At 35.5% G+C, this 18,854-nt stretch overlaps 1 protein-coding gene across 1 annotated transcript in view; it reads left to right on the plus strand.

Annotated features, from left to right (window-relative positions):
* The window catches only part of RNF17 (ring finger protein 17), a 115,457-nt gene that overhangs the window by 40,114 nt on the left and 56,489 nt on the right, over positions 1–18,854 (plus strand). Inside the window, exons 12-17 of the mRNA XM_045037204.1 lie at positions 723–912; positions 2,025–2,193; positions 4,281–4,471; positions 5,399–5,540; positions 17,787–17,940; positions 18,154–18,269. Of these exons, the coding sequence (XP_044893139.1) occupies positions 723–912; positions 2,025–2,193; positions 4,281–4,471; positions 5,399–5,540; positions 17,787–17,940; positions 18,154–18,269 (962 nt within the window). The remainder of the gene's footprint in view (positions 1–722; positions 913–2,024; positions 2,194–4,280; positions 4,472–5,398; positions 5,541–17,786; positions 17,941–18,153; positions 18,270–18,854) is intronic.

Consider the following 18,854-nt stretch of genomic DNA (forward strand, 5'->3'; position numbering starts at 1 on the left):
CCACCATCTCCATAGGGCTGTTGTGTGGAGTAAGTAAATTCAAACGTAATGTACTGAGAACATCACAGAGATCATAGCATTCAAATTCAGGCCTCCTTCTTTCTTGACCTTTTTTCCTGGTTATTAATTTGTAATTCATCTGATCTCTCCCTAAGGTCTTCCTCTGCTGCTATGTCCTTGGTTCATCTTCCCCTTCTCTGAACTCCCAGTGTGTATTTAATTTTGGCATGTCACATACTGCCTTTCATTGTTTCTTTACTTTCATTCCTCTTTATCAAGAGAAGGTAATTGCTTCTTCCTTTATGCTCCCAAAGTATTTTACAGATTTCAGCATTTATATATCTGTACATCTATGTGTGCACACGCATGGATAGAAAATTTTTATTGTTGTAAGTACAGTCATTTGCCCATCTCTTTTTCTTTCTTGAGCTTCTTGATGGCAGGATGGTCTCATTCATCTTTGGTATAGTTCATAAAACATAGGTCTTCTTCAATAAGAGACTGCTAACCTTGTTTTTAGCTCCCTATTTAGCTATATAACAGAAACTATCACAGTATACTACCTTTATTTTTTTCATAGCACCTGACATGTATATGTCCTCAGTAAATAAATGAATTAAGATTTCTTTGTGATGAAACTGATATATGTGTTCATAAGTTAGAGCTTATTAGGTATTTTTCTCCATAAATACTGATAATGATTTGTCTTCCTCATTATTTAGGTGCAAGAATATTTGTCAACAGTATTGAAAATGGAATGTGGTGTCGAGGAACTATCACTGAATTAATTCCAATAGAAAGTGAAAATATTAGAAAATTTTGTAGTCCAACCAAATTCTCAGTCCGTGAAGTTGCACTAATACAAATATTCATGGTAGATTTTGGAAATTCTGAAGTCCTAATTGTTACGGGGTATGATGTTTTATAGATGTTACATGTTTCTGGCCTGTTGATCATGGGGGTGGGATACTAAAGAATAAAGGAAATTGAAAATGGGGATAGAGAGGAGTAATTTATCATTCTTCACTTTTAAGGCATATAATTTGGCTCTATAATTTGTTTTACTAATTACTAAATTAGTGAAGTATTATCATTTATCAATGTTACTAGGTGAGGAGCTAGTAAAAGGAGTTTTTTTTTTTTAATTTTTTTTTCAACGTTTATTTATTTATTTTTTTGGGACAGAGAGAGACAGAGCATGAACGGGGGAGGGGCAGAGAGAGAGGGAGACACAGAATCGGAAACAAGCTCCAGGCTCTGAGCCATCAGCCCAGAGCCTGACGCGGGGCTTGAACTCACGGACCGTGAGATCGTGACCTGGCTGAAGTTGGACGCTTAACCGACTGCGCCACCCAGGCACCCCAAAGGAGATTTTTGATGTAACCCAAACTTAAGTACTTTTCTGTGTTGCTTCAAAACAGGGAATGATGCACAAAAGTATTTCCTTTAAATAAAGTATTACAACTAGCTGCAGGATGACTCAGTAAAATTTTAGATCAGACTTCTATAATTTTATCAGTGCATATTGAAGTGGCATAGTGTCTAACCGTAGGTATTCAAAAATATTTCTCTCAGTCTTCTAGGAAAATAAAAAAAGATAAAATAATAAAAATAAAACTGAAAATGTTTCTATAGTAAGGACCACTATTAACTCTAAAATGGTCACTATCTAATGGCCATAGCTTTATAAATAAATAGATTTCTGTTTGAGGACATCATTATCCCCTTTAAATTTAAGCCAAATAGAAATATGAAAGACAATTCAGATTAAGTCAATTGAGATTTAATTCTATAGAGAAAAATCAATCTCTGTACTTATAAAAACTAGGTTAAAGCTATGCAGTAAGTATGAATCAGAGTATAACTTTCTGGAAGATTCAGCTTAAGGAGACTATCCTTAGAAATGCATACCTGTTTTGACAGTAAATTATATTTTTAAAAAAAGAAATGCATACCTTTTATGGAGGAAAGCAAATTTGTGTTTCAAGTATTATTTTCAATAAATACCACTTGAATTCTTCTAGAGTTGGTGATACCCACGCAAGATCAGAACACACTGCTGAGCAGCATATAGTAATAAATGACTTATGCCTAGTTCTTAGGAAGTCTGAACCGTATATTGAAGAGCTGCTGAAAGACATCCAGCCGTTAGCACTGCCATGCTCATTGAAAGACATTGTTCCACAGAATTCGGTAAGTGAGACTTAAATTATTTCTTCTTTGGGGGCTAAATATTCCAATTTTAGCTATGTATTACCAGTCAGATTGCAAAGTGTAAGTTCGAGGCACCAATTGTCTTGTGAGTACATTTTGCATAATAAACTATCAGTGCCAGTAAAAAAGGAAATGAACTTCAGGTTCCATAATTAGAAATATTCTTAGTGGGAAATTGAGTTGAATAAGCATATATGCATGGAATGATAGATGAAATATCCAAATAAACCACTAAATTTGAGTCAGATGTGGAGAGAAAAATTTTTAAATATAGTGTAGTGTGAGTTTCCATTTCTTTACTATTTTTGTGGCACTTTGTTCCTTAGTTGTAGCCCATATCACATATTACTTTGCAGTATTTAGGAAAAATGTCATAAATATTTAAGCATAAGTACTTGCATATTTACTTGCATTGTCTATTCCCCAGCAAGACTCAACAATTCCTACAAGACAGGAATTGTGTGTAAGAATATATGTTAAACTGTTACGTTATTATGAAATCTATGAAAGCAGGAGTCTGTGTCTTTGCCCATCGTTGTATTCTCAGCACATAGCAGATTACCTAACACATAGTAGGCATTCAACATATATTTGGAAGAATGAATAAATAAAAAGTAAAAGGAAATATATCACATGCGGTGTTTTCCTCAAAATGGTAAAATTGGTTTAAATTTTGTCTTTTGTAATTTTTGACATTTTCTGAGTTGGCTTTAATTTTATAACCTTTAGAAAGAGGTTTTATTTTTTAAGAAACATGTAGCTTTTTCAAAATTTGAGCATAGTTGGCACACACAGTTACATTAGTTTCAGGTATACAACAGAGCGATTCAACAGCTCTGCTGGAGGTATCACAATTCCAGATTTCAAAATACACTACAAAGCTATACTAATCAAAATAGTAATGGAACAGAATAGAGAACCCAGAAATAAGCCCATGCTTATAAGATCAATTAATCTATGACCAATGAGGCAAGGATATACAATGGGGAAAAGACTGTCTCTTCAATAAATGGTGCTGGGAAACTGGACCATTTTCTCATACCATGCACAAAAAGAAACACAAAATGAATTAAATTCCTAAATATGAGACCTGAAGCCATAAAAGTCCTAAATAAAACATAGTAATTTCTTTGACATCGGCCAGAGTAACATTTTTCTAGATATGTCTCCTCAGGCAAAGGAAACAAAAGCAAAAATAACGTATTTGGAACTACACCAAAATAAAAAACTTTTGCACAGTAAAGGAAGCCATGAACAAAACGAAAAGGCAGCCTGTTGAATGGGAGAAGATATTTGCAAATAATGTATCTGATAAGGGATTAATATTTAAAATCTATAAAGAACTTAACACCAGAAATGTATAGTTTTAACTCTTAAAATTTAGGTATGGTGGGGGGGACTTAAAGATTCAAAGATCAACTTAAAATTTTTTTAAATGAGTGAATACTTATCCTTACTGTTTAAGTAGCATGTACCTCCTATATTCCTAGTTAACGGAAACTCAGTTAACTGATGATTACAGATATCTTGATTGCATTACATGGCTCCCATTATACTTTCAAAATTACCTTTTGAATTTGTCATTTAAGAGAAAAAAAACTACGCAATACTTGTTTTATTTTAGAATATTTATAATCTTCGTATTAATATTCAGAGGTGAAACTAAATTCTAAAGTACAATAGCTTATGGACACCTTGAGACTGTTCATAAAATCAAAGGTCTAGGGGCACCTGGCTGGCTCAGAACATGTGACTCTTGATCTTGGGGTCGTGAGTTCAAGCCCCATATTGGGCATAGAGCTCATACACACACACACACACACACACACACACACACACACACACACACACACAAATCCATATATTGTGCATACATAAGCACCGACCTTGGGTTTGTGACCATAACTGTTGTTTAGTGTCTATGGTTGAGTCCCTTTGCTCGTTTGCAGTCTTTGGTTGTATAAAGCCAAATCCAAACAAAACAAAACCAAAGATAAATCCAGAGTATTGTACCATTAGCACTAATTATAATTACTAAGTACATCGGAATTTTACTTTTTCCACAGAATGAAGGCTGGGGAGAAGAAGCTAAAGTAGAATTTTTGAAAATGGTAAATAACAAGGCTGTTTTAATGAAAGTTTTTAGAGAAGAAGATGGTGTGCTTATTGTAGACCTGCAGAAACCACCAACAAATCAAATAAGCAGTGATATGCCTGTGTCTCTTAGAGATGCATTAGTTTTTATGGAATTAGCAAGGTAGGTAACTTATTAAATATTTTTGAGATTATAGTTATAAATTGGAATAGCAGAATTTACCTTTAAAAACTATGGACTGACTCCAAAGTGAACATTAAGAGATTAGAAAAAACGCTATTAGTTTTCTAAGTATAGTTGTCAGAAAATGACATTCAGATAATTTAATAAAGAAATTAAAACTCAATTACAACTCAAAATAGAAACTGTAGATACTGAAACAAATTTTAGACTCCTGATAACTTCACAGTCAGCTCCCCTAGGGTTTTAAGAATTACAGTTTAACAGTCCCTGACTTAAATTTTCTACCCTTTAGAGTAAGTTCATGATCACCCACACTGTATTTAATGTCTGAATCTAGAATAGATTCTTCAAGTTTCTTCCCCCACCCCCATCACTGATGAACAAAGTAGGACGACTGAGAGAGATAGTGGAAGATACTAACTTTTTGTCCGAGTGGGGAGATGACTCTGGAAGTGACCCAAGTAGGTTTCATTGTAGAGAAATAAGAGTAGTATTAGAGCTGGAGGGGGCCCATGGAGACCCTCAGCTGGCCTGGGTGCTACTATGAACTGTGGTTATCAATTTAACTGAAAGATGAGAAACTGTTTTTTTGTTTTGTTTTGTTTTGTTTTTGTTCAAAAGAGGAGAATCCTTGAATCTGAGTAGAAGAAACAGGCCTAGCTCAAAAATGTTCCAACACAAAATTGAAGGTCAATTGTTGACTTTGGAGACTTGACATCTTATTTAACCTAGTTTGATAATTGGAGACAATACCAAGAAATGTATTAGAAGAGAAATTGGAAAGGGAATACTCTTGGTAGATAAATAAGTATATGCACAAGTCTTTTCTTCAGACCAAGTTGCTAAGAGAAGAGATTCTTTGAAGAAAATGGTTCTTGCTTATGCTTTGATTGTGCTTTCGATTAGGTTTAGGTCACAATCACCAAGAAGCCACTCTGAAAAAAATATGACTTTACATTATCACCCACCTGTTTTGCCTAAAGAAATGACAGATGTTTCAGTTATGGTTTGTCATATAAATAGTCCTACTGATTTCTATCTTCAGTTGGTAAGTATTTAGTATTCCTTAGAGACCAAGTATTTTTTTTCAAATTTTAAGTAGCAATGTATAAGGGAAATGAGTACTTAGTATGACTTTTAGAACAATCCAATACCAACATTCTGTAAATTTAAGTTTCATAGCTGCAACTTTAAACAAGAAATTCTCATGATTCGTAGTAATTTAAAAAACTCTTAATCATGCAAATTAGTGAAATATAGAAGGAAAGGACAGTGAAGGATACCTAATATATGTGTTTCTTGCTACCTCCTGAAATCTGGGCAATAGGAAAGCACGTAGAACTGTCATCAAAATACTATGATAAAACCTGTTTCTGACCGTGAACATCTGAGAATTTACTAATTATTACTAGGTAATTTACTGAATTTGAACACCAAAATAAATTCAGATCAAAGCCATTCATATTTAATTTTGAATGTGGATTGATGGGTTTGTTTAGCTACTAACAATGAGTTCGTCATTATTAATCTCTTTGTGTCAGTGCTTCATATGAATTAACTCATTCTAAGGGCAATAATAAGTGAATAACTCATTAATCTTTATAACAATCCTGTGAGAAAGACACTAGTATTTTTGTCTAGATTGGAGATTCTGACCAAAAGGATGAAGCAACTTGCCTGAGGTCACACAGCTACAGAAAGGCGGAGCCAGGATTAGACTGGGTAGTGTAGCTTCATTCAGAACCTGTCATCTTAAACCCTGTACCATGTTCTGCGGGCTCCCCAGATAAGTTGTGGAAGTCGCCTTATTTGGCCCTAAGTTAGGACTTGCATACATTTCTTTTATTGAATTTTTTTTACAGTGTCTTATATTTAAATTGAAGTAAAACATATATAAAATTAACTATTTTAACCATTAATGTATGGTTCAGTACCATTAAATACCCCAAGTGTCATGCAACTGTTGCCATTATTCATCTCCAGAACTGTTTCACATCCCAAATAGCTCAGTAACCCTTAAACAATAACTCCCCATTTTTCTTCCCCACCCCCAGCCTCTGATAACTTGTCCTACTGTCTTTATGAATTTATCTGTTTCACTTAGCATAATGTTTACATGTTATAACATGTATCAGAATTTCATTCCTTTTCATGACTGAATAATATTTCAATGTATGTATATACTACATTTTGTTTATACATTCATATGTTGATGGACACTTGGATTGTTTCAACCTTTTGGCTATTGTGAATAATGCCGCTATAAACATGGGTGTTCTAGTGTTTGAGTCTCTGCTTTCAATTTTTTTGGGTTTATACCTAGGTCTGGAATTGCTAAATTATATTATAATTCGGTTTGTCTTTCTGAAGAACTGCCAAACTGTTTTCCACAATGCTGCACCATTTTATATTTCCATTAGCAATGCATAAGAGTTCCAATTTCTCCATATCCTCACCAACACTTTTTTTTTTAAGTAATAGCTGTTTAGGATATGGATTGTATCTCATTATGGATTTGATTTGCGTTTTCCACATGGCTCAGATTGTTGAATACATTTTTTCATGTGTGTATTGGCCATTTGTGTATTTTCTCTGGAGAAAGACCTATTCCAGTCCTTTGACCGTTTTTGAATTGGATTATTTTGTTGTTGGGGTGTAGGAGTTCTTTATACATCATGGATTTTAATCCTTTGTCAGATACATCATTTTCAGATTTTTCCCCCCATTCTGTGGGCTGCCTTTTTACTCTCTTGGTAGCATTCTTTGATCCACAAAAAATTTTAATTTGGTAATCCAGTTTTTTTGTTTTTTTCTTTTGTTGCCTGTGCTTTTAGTGTCATAGTCAAGAAATTTTTGCTGAATCTAACATTACAAAGCTTTTCCCTTATGGTTTCTTCTAAGAGTTTTATAGTTTTAGCTGTTAGACTTAGGTCTTTGATTTCGAGTGAACTTTTGTGTATGATATGAGAGAAGAGTCCAATTTCATTATTTTCCATGTGGATGTCCAGTTTTCCCAGCATTGTTTGTTGAAAAGATGGTCTTTTCTCCATTGAATGGTCTTGGCATACTTGTCAGTATGCAGTTAGCCATAATATATGTGAAGGTTTATTTCTGGGATCTCTGTTTACTCCATCAGTCTATCTGTCCTTATGCCTGTAGCACACTTTTTTGATTACCATAGCTTTATAGCAAGTTTTGAAATCGGGCTGTGTGAGTTCTCCAACTTTGTTCTTTTTCAAAACTGTTTTGGTAATTTGTGGTCCCTTGAGATTCCGTATGACTTTTTTAGGGTGGGTTTTTCTGTTCTGCCTGAAACATCACTGAGATTTTGATAGAGACTGCATTGCATTGTAGATTGCTTTGGGTGGTATTGTCAACAATATTAAGTCTTTCAATCCATGAATGTGGGATGTCTTTCCTCTTATTTTTGTCTTCTTTCATTTCTTTTATCACTGTTGTGTAATATATAGCAAGTGTCTTGTTTAAGTTTATTCTTAAGTGTATCACCTTTTTGGATGGTATTGTAGAGGGAATTATTACTTTCATTTTCGGATTTTTCATTACTGCTAAATAGAAACATAACTAATTTTTATGTCTTGGTTTTATGTTTTGTAAGTTTGCTGAGTTTTTTTCTAACAGGTTTTCTTTGTGGATTCTTTAGAGTTTTGTACATATAAAATTATATCAGCTACAAAAAAGATTATTTTACTTCTGACAGTTGGGATGCCTTTTGTTTCTCTTTCTTATTTAATGGCTCTGGTAGAAGTTCTAATATCATGTTGAATACAAGTAGAAAAGGCAGGCATCTTTTTCTTCTGTCTGAGGGGAAAAGCTTTTGTCTTTCACCATTGACAATGGTATCTGTGGGTTTTTCTCATATGGCCTTTATGATGTTGAAGAAATTTCCTTCAATTCCCGTTAGAGGAGAGGGAGAGAAGGGTTGGAGGATGGGCTAGATGGATGATGGGCATTAAGGAGGACACTTGTTGGAATGAGCACTGGGTGTTAAATGTAAGTGATGAATCACTAAATTCTACTCCTGAAACCAATACTAATACACCATATGTTAACTAACTTGAATTTAAATTAAAAAAAAGTAATACCATTTTTGGGGCACCTGGGTAGTTCAGTCGGTTAAGCATCTAACTTCTGCTTAGGTCATGATCTGGTGGTTTGTGGATTCGAGCCCCTCATCAGGCTCTCTGCTGACAGTTTGGAGCCTGGAGCATGTTTTGGATTCTGTGTCTCCCTCTCTCTCTCTCTCTCTGCTCCTCCCCAGCTCATGCTCTGTCTGTCTGTCTGTCTCTCAAAAATAAATAAATATTTAAAAAAATTTTTTTAATACAATTTTTGCATCAACTGAGGTGATCATGGTCTTTCTTTTTCCTTCATTCTGTTAATGTCTTTTGCATTGTTTTAGTTTGTTTTGTATTTTAAACCATCATTGCATTCCAGGAATCCATCCCCTAGATCATGATATATAATCCTTCTAATATGCCATTGAATTTGTTTTGTAAGTATTTTGTTGAGGGTTTTTACATCAGTGTTTATAAGTGGTATTGGTCTATAGTTTTCTTATCATGTCTATGTATGGCTTTAGTTTCTGGTAATGTTGGCCTCTTTCAACGTTTTTTGTTTTTTGGTTTTTTTTTATTTTTTTTATTTTTGGGACAGAGAGAGACAGAGCATGAACGGGGGAGGGGCAGAGAGAGGGAGACACAGAATCGGAAACAGGCTCCAGGCTCTGAGCCATCAGCCTAGAGCCCGACGCGGGGCTCGAACTCACGGACCGCGAGATCGTGACCTGGCTGAAGTTGGACGCTTAACTGACTGCACCACCCAGGCGCCCCAATGTTGGCCTCTTAAAATGAGTTAGGATGAGTTTATCCCCCCCAGTTTTTTGGAAGAGTCCAAGAAGGGATGGTATTAATTTTTTTAAGAGTTTATTTAATTCCACTTACAGTGTAATGTTATTTTCAGGTGTACAATATAGTGATGCATTATTTCCTTATATATCACCTGGTGCTCCTCACAAGTGCTCTCCTTAATCCCCCATCACCTATTTAACCCATTCCCCCCAGCCACCTCCTTTTAGGTAACTATCAGTTTGATAGAATTCATCATAGAAGCCATATGATCCAGGGCATTTCTTAATTTGGAAGGTTTTTTTTGTTTGTTTTGTTTTTCAACGTTTATTTATTTTTGGGACAGAGAGAGACAGAGCATGAACGGGGGAGGGGCAGAGAGAGAGGGAGACACAGAATCGGAAACAGACTCCAGGCTCTGAGCCATCAGCCCAGAGCCCGACGCGGGGCTCGAACTCACGGACCGCGAGATCGTGACCTGGCTGAAGTCGGACGCTTAACCGACTGCGCCACCCAGGCGCCCCTTAATTTGGAAATTTTTGATTACTGATTCAGTCTCCTTGCTAGATACAAGTCTGCTCGGCTTTTTTTATTTATTCATGATTCAGTTTTGGTAGGTGTTTCTAATTATAGTAGATTCTTATAATGCTTTTTATTTATTAAAATCGGTAGCAATTCACCCATTTTCTTTTAATTTTTTTTAATGTTTTTATTTACTTTTGACAGAAAGAGACAGAGGTGTGAGTGGGGGAGGGGCAGAGAGGGGAGACACAGAATCTGAAGCAGGCTCCAGGCTCCCTGTTGTCAGCACAGAGCCTGGTGTGGGGCTGAAACTCACAGACCTGCTCCAAAGTCAGGCGCTTAACCAGCTGAGCCACCCAAGTGCCCCAAATCGACACATTTTGTTTCTGACTTTAGTAATTTGCATTTTTCCTTTTTTTTCTTAGTCAGTGGTTTGTGAATTTTGTTAATTTTTCAAAAGCCAACTTTTGATTTTGTTTTTTTTAGCCATTGTTTCTCTTTTTTCTATTTTATTTATATATAGGCTCTAATCTTTATTATTTTCTTCCTTCTAGTTTTGGGTTTATTTTACCTTTTTTTTCCCTTAAGGTTTATCATTAGGTTATTTATGATCTTTCTTTTCTTTACTGTATATATTTTACAGCTGTAAAGTTCCCTTTTAGCACGACTTTTGCTACATGCCATAAGTTTGTTGTGAATTTTTCAGTTTTTCTCTGTTAATTTCTAGTCTTCTTCCATTGTGATTAGGAGAGATACTGTGTATGTTTTCAGTCTTTTAAAATTTATTAGGGCTTGTTTTGTTGCCTAACGTATTGTCTATCCTGAGAATGTTTCATGTGCACTTGAGAAAAATTCTGTTGGCTTGAATGTTCTATATGTCTTTCATGTGTAAGGGGTTTATACTGTTGTTCAAGTAATCTATTTTCATCTTGATAATCTTTGTAGTTCTTGAAAATGAAGCACTTAAGTCTCCTTTTATTGAAAAACTGTCTGCCTTCAATTCTGTCAATATTTGTATCATATATTTGAGGGCTCTGATGTTTGGTGCATATATATTTGTAATTGTTACGTCTTATTGGTTAATTGACCCTTTTATCAATGTATAATGTCATTCTTTGTTTCTTGTAATATTATCTGACTTAGAGTCTATTTTGTCTGGTAATAGTGTAGCCACCCCGGCTCTCTTTTGGTTACTGTTTGCATGGAATACCATTTTCTAATTTTTCACTTTCAACCAATGTATGTTTTTGGATCTAAAGTGATTATCTTATAGATAGCATATAGTTGGACCATTTTTTAAAAACCCATTCTGTAAGGGCACCTGGGTGGCTCAGTCAGTTAAGCATCCAACTTTGGCTCAGATCACCATCTCCTGGTTCATAATTTCAAGCCCCGCATCAGGCTTTCAGCTATCAGCACAGAGTCTGTTTTGGAATCTCTGTCCCTCCCCTAATCGCACTCTCCTTCTCTCTCAAAAATAAATAAACATTTAAAAAAAAAGATTTAAAATCCATTCTGCAAATCTACCTTTTAATTGGAGGGTTTAATCCATTTAAAGTACCTACTGTTGGAAAGGCTTCTGCCATTTTGCTGTTTTTTGTATATCTTCTAGCTTTTTTGTCTCTCATTTCTTGTATTACTTATCTCTATTGTGTTTAGTTGTGTGGGGTTTTTTTTGTAATGTCATTTTTTTGTATTTTTAAAAAAACATTGTCATAAAAAAATAACAAAATTTACTATCTAACCATTTTTAAATGTACAGTTCAGTAGCGTTAACCATACCCACATTGTTGTGCAGCAGATCTATAGAACTTTCATTTTGCAGAACTAAAACTCTCTCCATAATCCATTCATCCATTGATGGACATTTGGTTTGCTTCCACCTCTTGGCTATTGTGAATAATGCTACAGGGAACATGGCTTTGCAAATGTTGTAGTTTCATGTTTTGATTATCTTATTTCCTTTTGTATATATCTATAGTTTTTTTTATAATTACCATGGGGATTACATATAATATTCTAAAGTTATAACAATCTAATATGAACTTATACCAACTTTAATTGCACAAAACCCTACTCCTGTGCAGCTCCAAATTCCCCATTTATATTATTGATGTCAAAAATTAATCTTTAGGGCACCTGGGTAGTTCAGTCGACTAAGCATCTGACTTTGGCTCAGGTCATGATCTCACGGTTCACGAGTTCGAGCCCTCTGTCAGGTTCTCTGCTGATAGCTCAGAGCCTGGAGCCTGCTTTGGATTCTGTGTCTCCCTCTCTTTCTGCCCCTTCTCTGCTTGTGTGCCCTCTCTCTCTCAAAAATAAATATTAAAAAAGTAATCTTTATATATTGTGTGCTAATAGATTTCTGATTTTGTTTTTTAAATCCTATAGAAATAGATATTATCCTATAGAAATAAATAGAAATAAAAGTGGAGTTACAAACCAAAATTAATATTTCTTTCATGTGTGTCCTTGTATTTACCTGAACCACAGATCTTTACATCTTCATGTGGCTCTGAGTTACATGCTAGAGCTACACTCTATCATCCTTCTAGCTCTACCTAAAGGACTCCCTTTAGTGGTAGTGCATTTCCTCGCCACTTGTTTCTCTGTGAATGGCTGAATTTCTCCCTTATTTTTGAAGGACAGTTTTGCTGATCTGTAATTCTCAGTTGACAGGGTTTTTTTTTTTTTTCCAGCACTTTAAATTTATCTCCGTATTGTCTTCTTTCCTCAAAGTTTTCTTAGAAGAAATCAGCAAGTAATCTCACTGGTGATCCCTTGTACATGACAAGTTGCTTCTCTCTCACTGTTTTCAAGATTCTGCCTTTGTCTCTGGTTATTGATAATTTGATTATAATGTGTATGAGTGTGTCTCTTTGGGTTTATTCTACTTGGGGTCTGTTGAGTGTATTAGCTTCCTAGGGCCATTGTAACACAATACCATAAAGTGGATAGCTTAAATGACAAAATTTTGTGGTCTGAAGTGATGGAGTCTAGAAGTCTAAAATCGGGGTGTTGGCAGGTTTCATTCCTTCTGAGGTCTTAGAGGGAAAATCCATTCCATGTCTTTCCCCTAGATTTTGGTGGTATGCTGGCAATCTTTACCACTTGTTGGCTTCTGCATTATCCCAGTCTCTTCTGCTGCCTTCACATGGCATTTTCTCTGAACTTGTCTGTCTCAATTTTTTAATAAGGACACCAGTCATATTGAATTAGGTCCCACCTAAGACTTTATTTTAACTTGATAACCTCTGTAAAACCCTATCTTCAATAAGGTTACATTCTGAGGTACTGAGGGGTTAGAACTCCAACATATTTTTTGAGAAGGACACAGTTCCCAAAGCAGTCTACTCTCTGCTCCATCAGAAATTCATGTCCTTCTCACATGCAAAATGCATTCATCCCATCCCAATCATTCCATCATCAATTCTAAGTCCAAAATCTTATACATAAGTGTCATCAGCCAAAAGTCCCAAATCTCATCGTCTAATTCAAGTACAGGTGAAGAATTAGTAGCATACAAGCTGGGGCAAAATTCTTGTCTATATCTGAATATGTGAAACCAGAGGAATCTAAAACCTAGTGGGGCAAATTCTATTAGATTCTTATGACTTGAGAATAATCTTCACTGGCTAGATGCTCCACCTTTCAGTCCCACTAGGACTATTCAGCCTATTTTGGCTTTACCTACTCAGCTCTAGAAGCAGCCTCAATTATTGGAATTGAGTATTTGTCTTCATGCTGTGGAACCCAGGAGGCTGCACCTCTTGGAACAGAGGACAAGTCAATCCTGCCTCTCAGACTTGTGCCCTCTGGGCTCCTGGTGGCAGTAGCAGACACGCCAGCCTCTGAACTACCTTCAGGGTCATTATACCTTTTTCTTCAAAGATAAAACATGTGCAGGGCTGAATAGCTCCATCAGCTCACTTCCTGCCTATAGAATCCCATAAGTTCAACAGCCTTCCTTCTTTCTTCCCATCTCTATTCCCTCCATTTCAAGCTGGCAGAGTTTCTGCTGAGATGATTGATTGGATCCACAAGCCACCTGCCCATAATCTCTTCAGCCACACCCTTGGTGTCCTCTCTAAGCATACTTTCTCATTGTTTACAATATGGATAGGCTGAAAATTTTCTAAATTCAAGTTCTGTTCCCTTTATGTTTAGCAATTCTTTATCTCTGTCTTCTCGTGTTTTATTGTAAACAGCAAGGAGAAACCAAGCTGCACATTCAACAATTTGCTTAGAGATTTCCTCAGCTAAATATTAAAGTTCTACTTTCTATCTGACAGAATACAATTCAACCAAGTTCTCTACCACTTTATATCAAGGATTGCCTTTCCTCTAGTTTCCAATAACATGCTCCTAATTTCTGTCTGAGATCTCACCAGAAGAAACTTTGACATTCATATTTCTACCAAAATTCTTTTCAAAGCAATCTGGACTTTTCATTCAAACACTTCAAAACTTCTTCTCTATCCATTACCTAATTCCAAAGACACACCCACATTTCAGGTATTTTTTACAGCAACACCCTCCTTCTCAAAATCAAAATCTGTATTCATTTCCGAGGGCTGCAATAACAAAGTTACACAAATTAAGTGACTTAAAGACCATAAATTTATTGCCCCATAGTTCTGGAGTCTAGAAGTGTGAGATTCAGGTATAAATAGGGTTGGTTCCTTCTTAGAGCTGTGAGTGAGAATATTCTATTCTTTTCTCCTAGTTTCTGGTGGTTAGCTGGAAATTTTGGGTGGTCTGTGACTTGCATTACCATAATCTCTGCTTTCATCTTCACATGCATTCTTCTGTGTTTGTCTCTGTACCTAAATCTTCCCCTTTTATTTTTTTTTTCAACGTTTATTTATTTTTGGGACAGAGAGAGACAGAGCATGAACGGGGGAGGGGCAGAGAGAGAGGGAGACACAGAATCGGAAACAGGCTCCAGGCTCTGACCCATCAGCCCAGAGCCTGACGCGGGGCTCGAACTCACGGACCGCGAGATCGTGACCTGGCTGAAGTCGGACGCTTAACCGACTGCGCCACCCAGGCGCCCCAATCTTCCCCTTTTAATGACACCACTCATATTGGATTAAGACCTACCATAATCATTTTCACTTGATTATCTCTGTTAGGATTCTTTCTCCAAATAATGTCACATTCTCAGGTTCCAACTCCAACACATCTTGCTTGGAGATATAATTTAACCCATAACATTGAGCTTCTTGGATTTAAAGATTCATGTCTGTCACTAAATTTGGGAGGTTTTCAGAAATTATTTCTTCAAATAATTGTTTTGCTCCTTTCTTTCTCTTCTCCTTCAGAGACTCCCATAATGTGTATATTAATATGTCTAATGGTACCCTTAGTCTCTGTCCAAGTCCTGAGTCTCTGTTCCCTTTGCTCTTTTTTCTTTTCCCCACTTAATAATTTCAGTTACCCTATCTTCTGGTTCACTGATCCTTTCTCATGCTTGCTCAAACATGCTGTTGAACCCTCTGGTGTTTTTTTCACTTCACTTATTGTATTTTTCAGCTCCAGAATTTGTTTGATTCCTTTTTATAATCTCTATCTCTTTGTTGGTAAATTTTGGTCCTTTATTGTTTTTCTGGTTTCCTCTAGTTCTTTATCCATGTGTTCCTTTAGTTCTTTGAACATATTTAAGACAGTTCTAAAGTCTTTGTCTAGTAAGTCCAATATCTGGGCTTCCTCAGAGGTGGTTACTATTTATTTTGTTCCTATGAGTGAGCCATGTTTTCCTTTTTCTTTGTATTTCACCTGGTTTTTTTGTTGTTGAAAACTGGGCATTTGACTATTAGAATGTTGTAACTCTGAAAATCAGATCCCCACCTCCCTGGGATTTGCTGGGTTTTCTTAATTGTTGAAGACTATAGTGGTCGGTTTGTTTGAGACTTTCCCATTCTATTTTTGTAAAGACTGTTCCTTTTTGTGATCACTAAAGTCTCTGTTCCTTTAGCTTGTGTTCAGCAAATGTTTTGACAGAGATTTCTTTGAATGCCAGGAACTTGATTGGGTTTTGCTTGGTTGCAGTAAACCCTTGACTTTCCCAGAGTTCTGAAAAATTTCATATGGCTTCTCATTTTTTTTCAATGTTTCTGTGTGGGAACGAGAACTTGGAACCCCCAGTCTGCTATTTTGCTGATGTCACTCCTCTGTTGAATTTTTCACTGTTCCCTTTGGATAACCTATTAATGGAAGAACATGAATAATATCTACTTAGAAATAAAAGTTTAGAAAATTTTAAAATTTTAAGTAATTTAAATGGAATAACAAGAAAAGCTAGATTCACAAAATTTCCACTCACATTATAATGCTCAAAAAAGAGAAAAACCTAATTTTTTGCCATTTGAAATGGATTTTAAAGTATTTTTTAAACTTAAGAATTGGTATGGGGCACCTGGGTGGCACAGTCGGTTAGGCGTCCGACTTCAGCCAGGTCACGATCTCGCAGTCGGTGAGTTCGAGCCCCGCGTCAGGCTCTGGGCTGATGGCTCAGAGCCTGGAGCCTGTTTCCGATTCTGTGTCTCCCTCTCTCTCTGCCCCTCCTCCATTCATGCTCTGTCTCTCCCTGTCCCCAAAATAAATAAACGTTGAAAAAAAAATTAAAAAAAAAAAAAACTTAAGAATTGGTATTTGGAAAGATAATCAAACGTTTATCTATGATGTTTTGGGATTGTTTTTTTAAGAACTGTGTTTCAGATGCTTTAAGAACTACAGTAACCAAATAGTCTTATTTAGTACAAGAAATTTCAGATTTGCTCAATGCAGTCATTTCACAAACCCTACTGAAATTATTGAGTTAAAGAATTAGCAATTCACTTTAAAACCACGAGATAGATGGTTGATAGGAAACTGGACATTCATATAATGCCAGAATAGTACTACATGAATTATTTGGTGGGTACAGGATAAAAACATAACTGTACAACAGAGGGATCAGAATCATCACCCCAATCTATATGTGAATCTTAGCATGTTAATGTTGAGTTAGTGATTATTATGTCTTTTGATGTATTGCAACCTAAGTATTTTTACAACTTAAGTATAATTACTTGTATTCTGGCCAAAAAATGTTTGAATCCATCACACCTATAGATACCAACTTTTAGCTTTTGGGAAATTTCAGGAGCTAGATACTACTTAATGGAGGAACAAGCTAAATAATAGCATGAGGATGTAACTACATAATAGATGCTCTTCAGCAAGACTAAGTCATTAAAATAAAAGTACCATGGTAGATTCTAAAAGATTTATTGAAATAACCAGATATAATGTGTAGTCTTCAATTGAATACTGGTTTAGGTCAGCATGGGGTATCTAAATGTGGTCTGGAGCATTAATAGGAATCCTTACTGAAGTAGAAAAGTGAGAACTGATAGAAAATGCAAATTATCAAACTGTAATCAAATTGCATATATGATATAATTTCATTTTTGTTTTAAAAAATATGGAAAGTTTGTGTATAAGAAAAGGATCTGGAAGGATATACATTTAAGGTATCTGGATATGTTTTTAATGTTCTTATTCATTTTTGAGAGAGAGCATGAGCAGGGAAGGAACAGAGAGAGGAGGGGACAGAAGATCTGAAGCAGGGTCTGTGCCAACATCAGCAAGCCTGATATAGTGCTCAAACTCATGAACCATGAGATCATGACCTGAGCTGAAGTTGGGACGCTCAGCCAGCTGAGCCACCCAGGTGCCCCTGGAGAAATGTGATTTTTAAAACTTTTTGTTATGTCCACATTTGCTAATTTTATATATTGCTTCTGTAATAAGATACTTCAAATATAAATTATGTGACATGATTTATCTGATTCTAACATTTGGTAATTTTATGAATAGTGCTTATAATACATACCATGTGTTTTAATCCCTTTATCTCTTAGATAGAGAGCCTGGATTTTTTATTTCTATTAAAGACAATTGAGGAATTCTATAAAAGTGAAGATGGAGAAAATCTGGAAATCCTCTGTCCAGTTCAAGATCAAGCCTGTGTAGCTAAATTTGAAGATGGAGTTTGGTACCGAGCAAAAGTCGTTGGTAGGAGATTGCACACTATTTCTACAGGCAAATGTTATGCTTAAAAACTGATCCCATTTGAGTTGGTACAGATTAATCGTGGAAGTGATGTTATTTGATCTTAACATTTTGCTCAGTTATCTATCTTTAGTAAGCTAGGGGTAATGTTGGAAGGTAAATCTCTGGGTCTCTTTTTTTCCAAGTTTGCAATTTCTAATTTCATAACTTTTGAAGGATTGCCTGGACGTCGTGAAGTTGAAGTTAAATATGTGGACTTTGGCAATACTGCAAAAATAACACTTAAAGAAATGCGTAAAATAAAGGATGAGTTTCTGAATCCCCCAGAGAAGGTAATCTATTTATCATGAATCATAGGGTTAGAATATTAGCACAAATATGAAAGTAATTTTAGAAATCATTTTTACCATAGAAATATTCTGTTAACATCTTTGTCTGTAAGTAATTTCTAGCACATAGACTATAGAAAAGAGTTGCTGTGGTTCTATAATTTTCTATATAGCAACTATAAGTTATTAAGGTGTATGTATATCTTAGCAAATAAGCATTAATTATAAATGTATATGTGCATGTATGTTTGTGTCTATGTATTACTGTTCTGCAGCTCTTAATGTTATACCAGTATAATGAGGTAAGAGGATGATGTATTTTGTGAAAACAAAACTCATCATAGGAGTATTTTTACTGCAATCTCATTTATGTGTAAGTATATATAACATGTGCCAGAGAGAGAAAAGTCTGGAAGAAAAAGTGAAAAATTACCCTTCTCTTGGAATCCTACTCCCCAGAGATATGGTTAAGGCTGATTTTCTATCTCATGTTGCACCTAAGCGTTTGAATTTGGTTAAACAATATTTTTCATTTTAAAAATGAGTAAAAATTATAGGAAAAACTTGAAAATACAGATAAAAAGAGGA

This window comes from Felis catus, chromosome A1, assembly GCF_018350175.1.
Source record: "Felis catus isolate Fca126 chromosome A1, F.catus_Fca126_mat1.0, whole genome shotgun sequence".
Lineage (NCBI taxonomy): Eukaryota > Metazoa > Chordata > Mammalia > Carnivora > Felidae > Felis > Felis catus.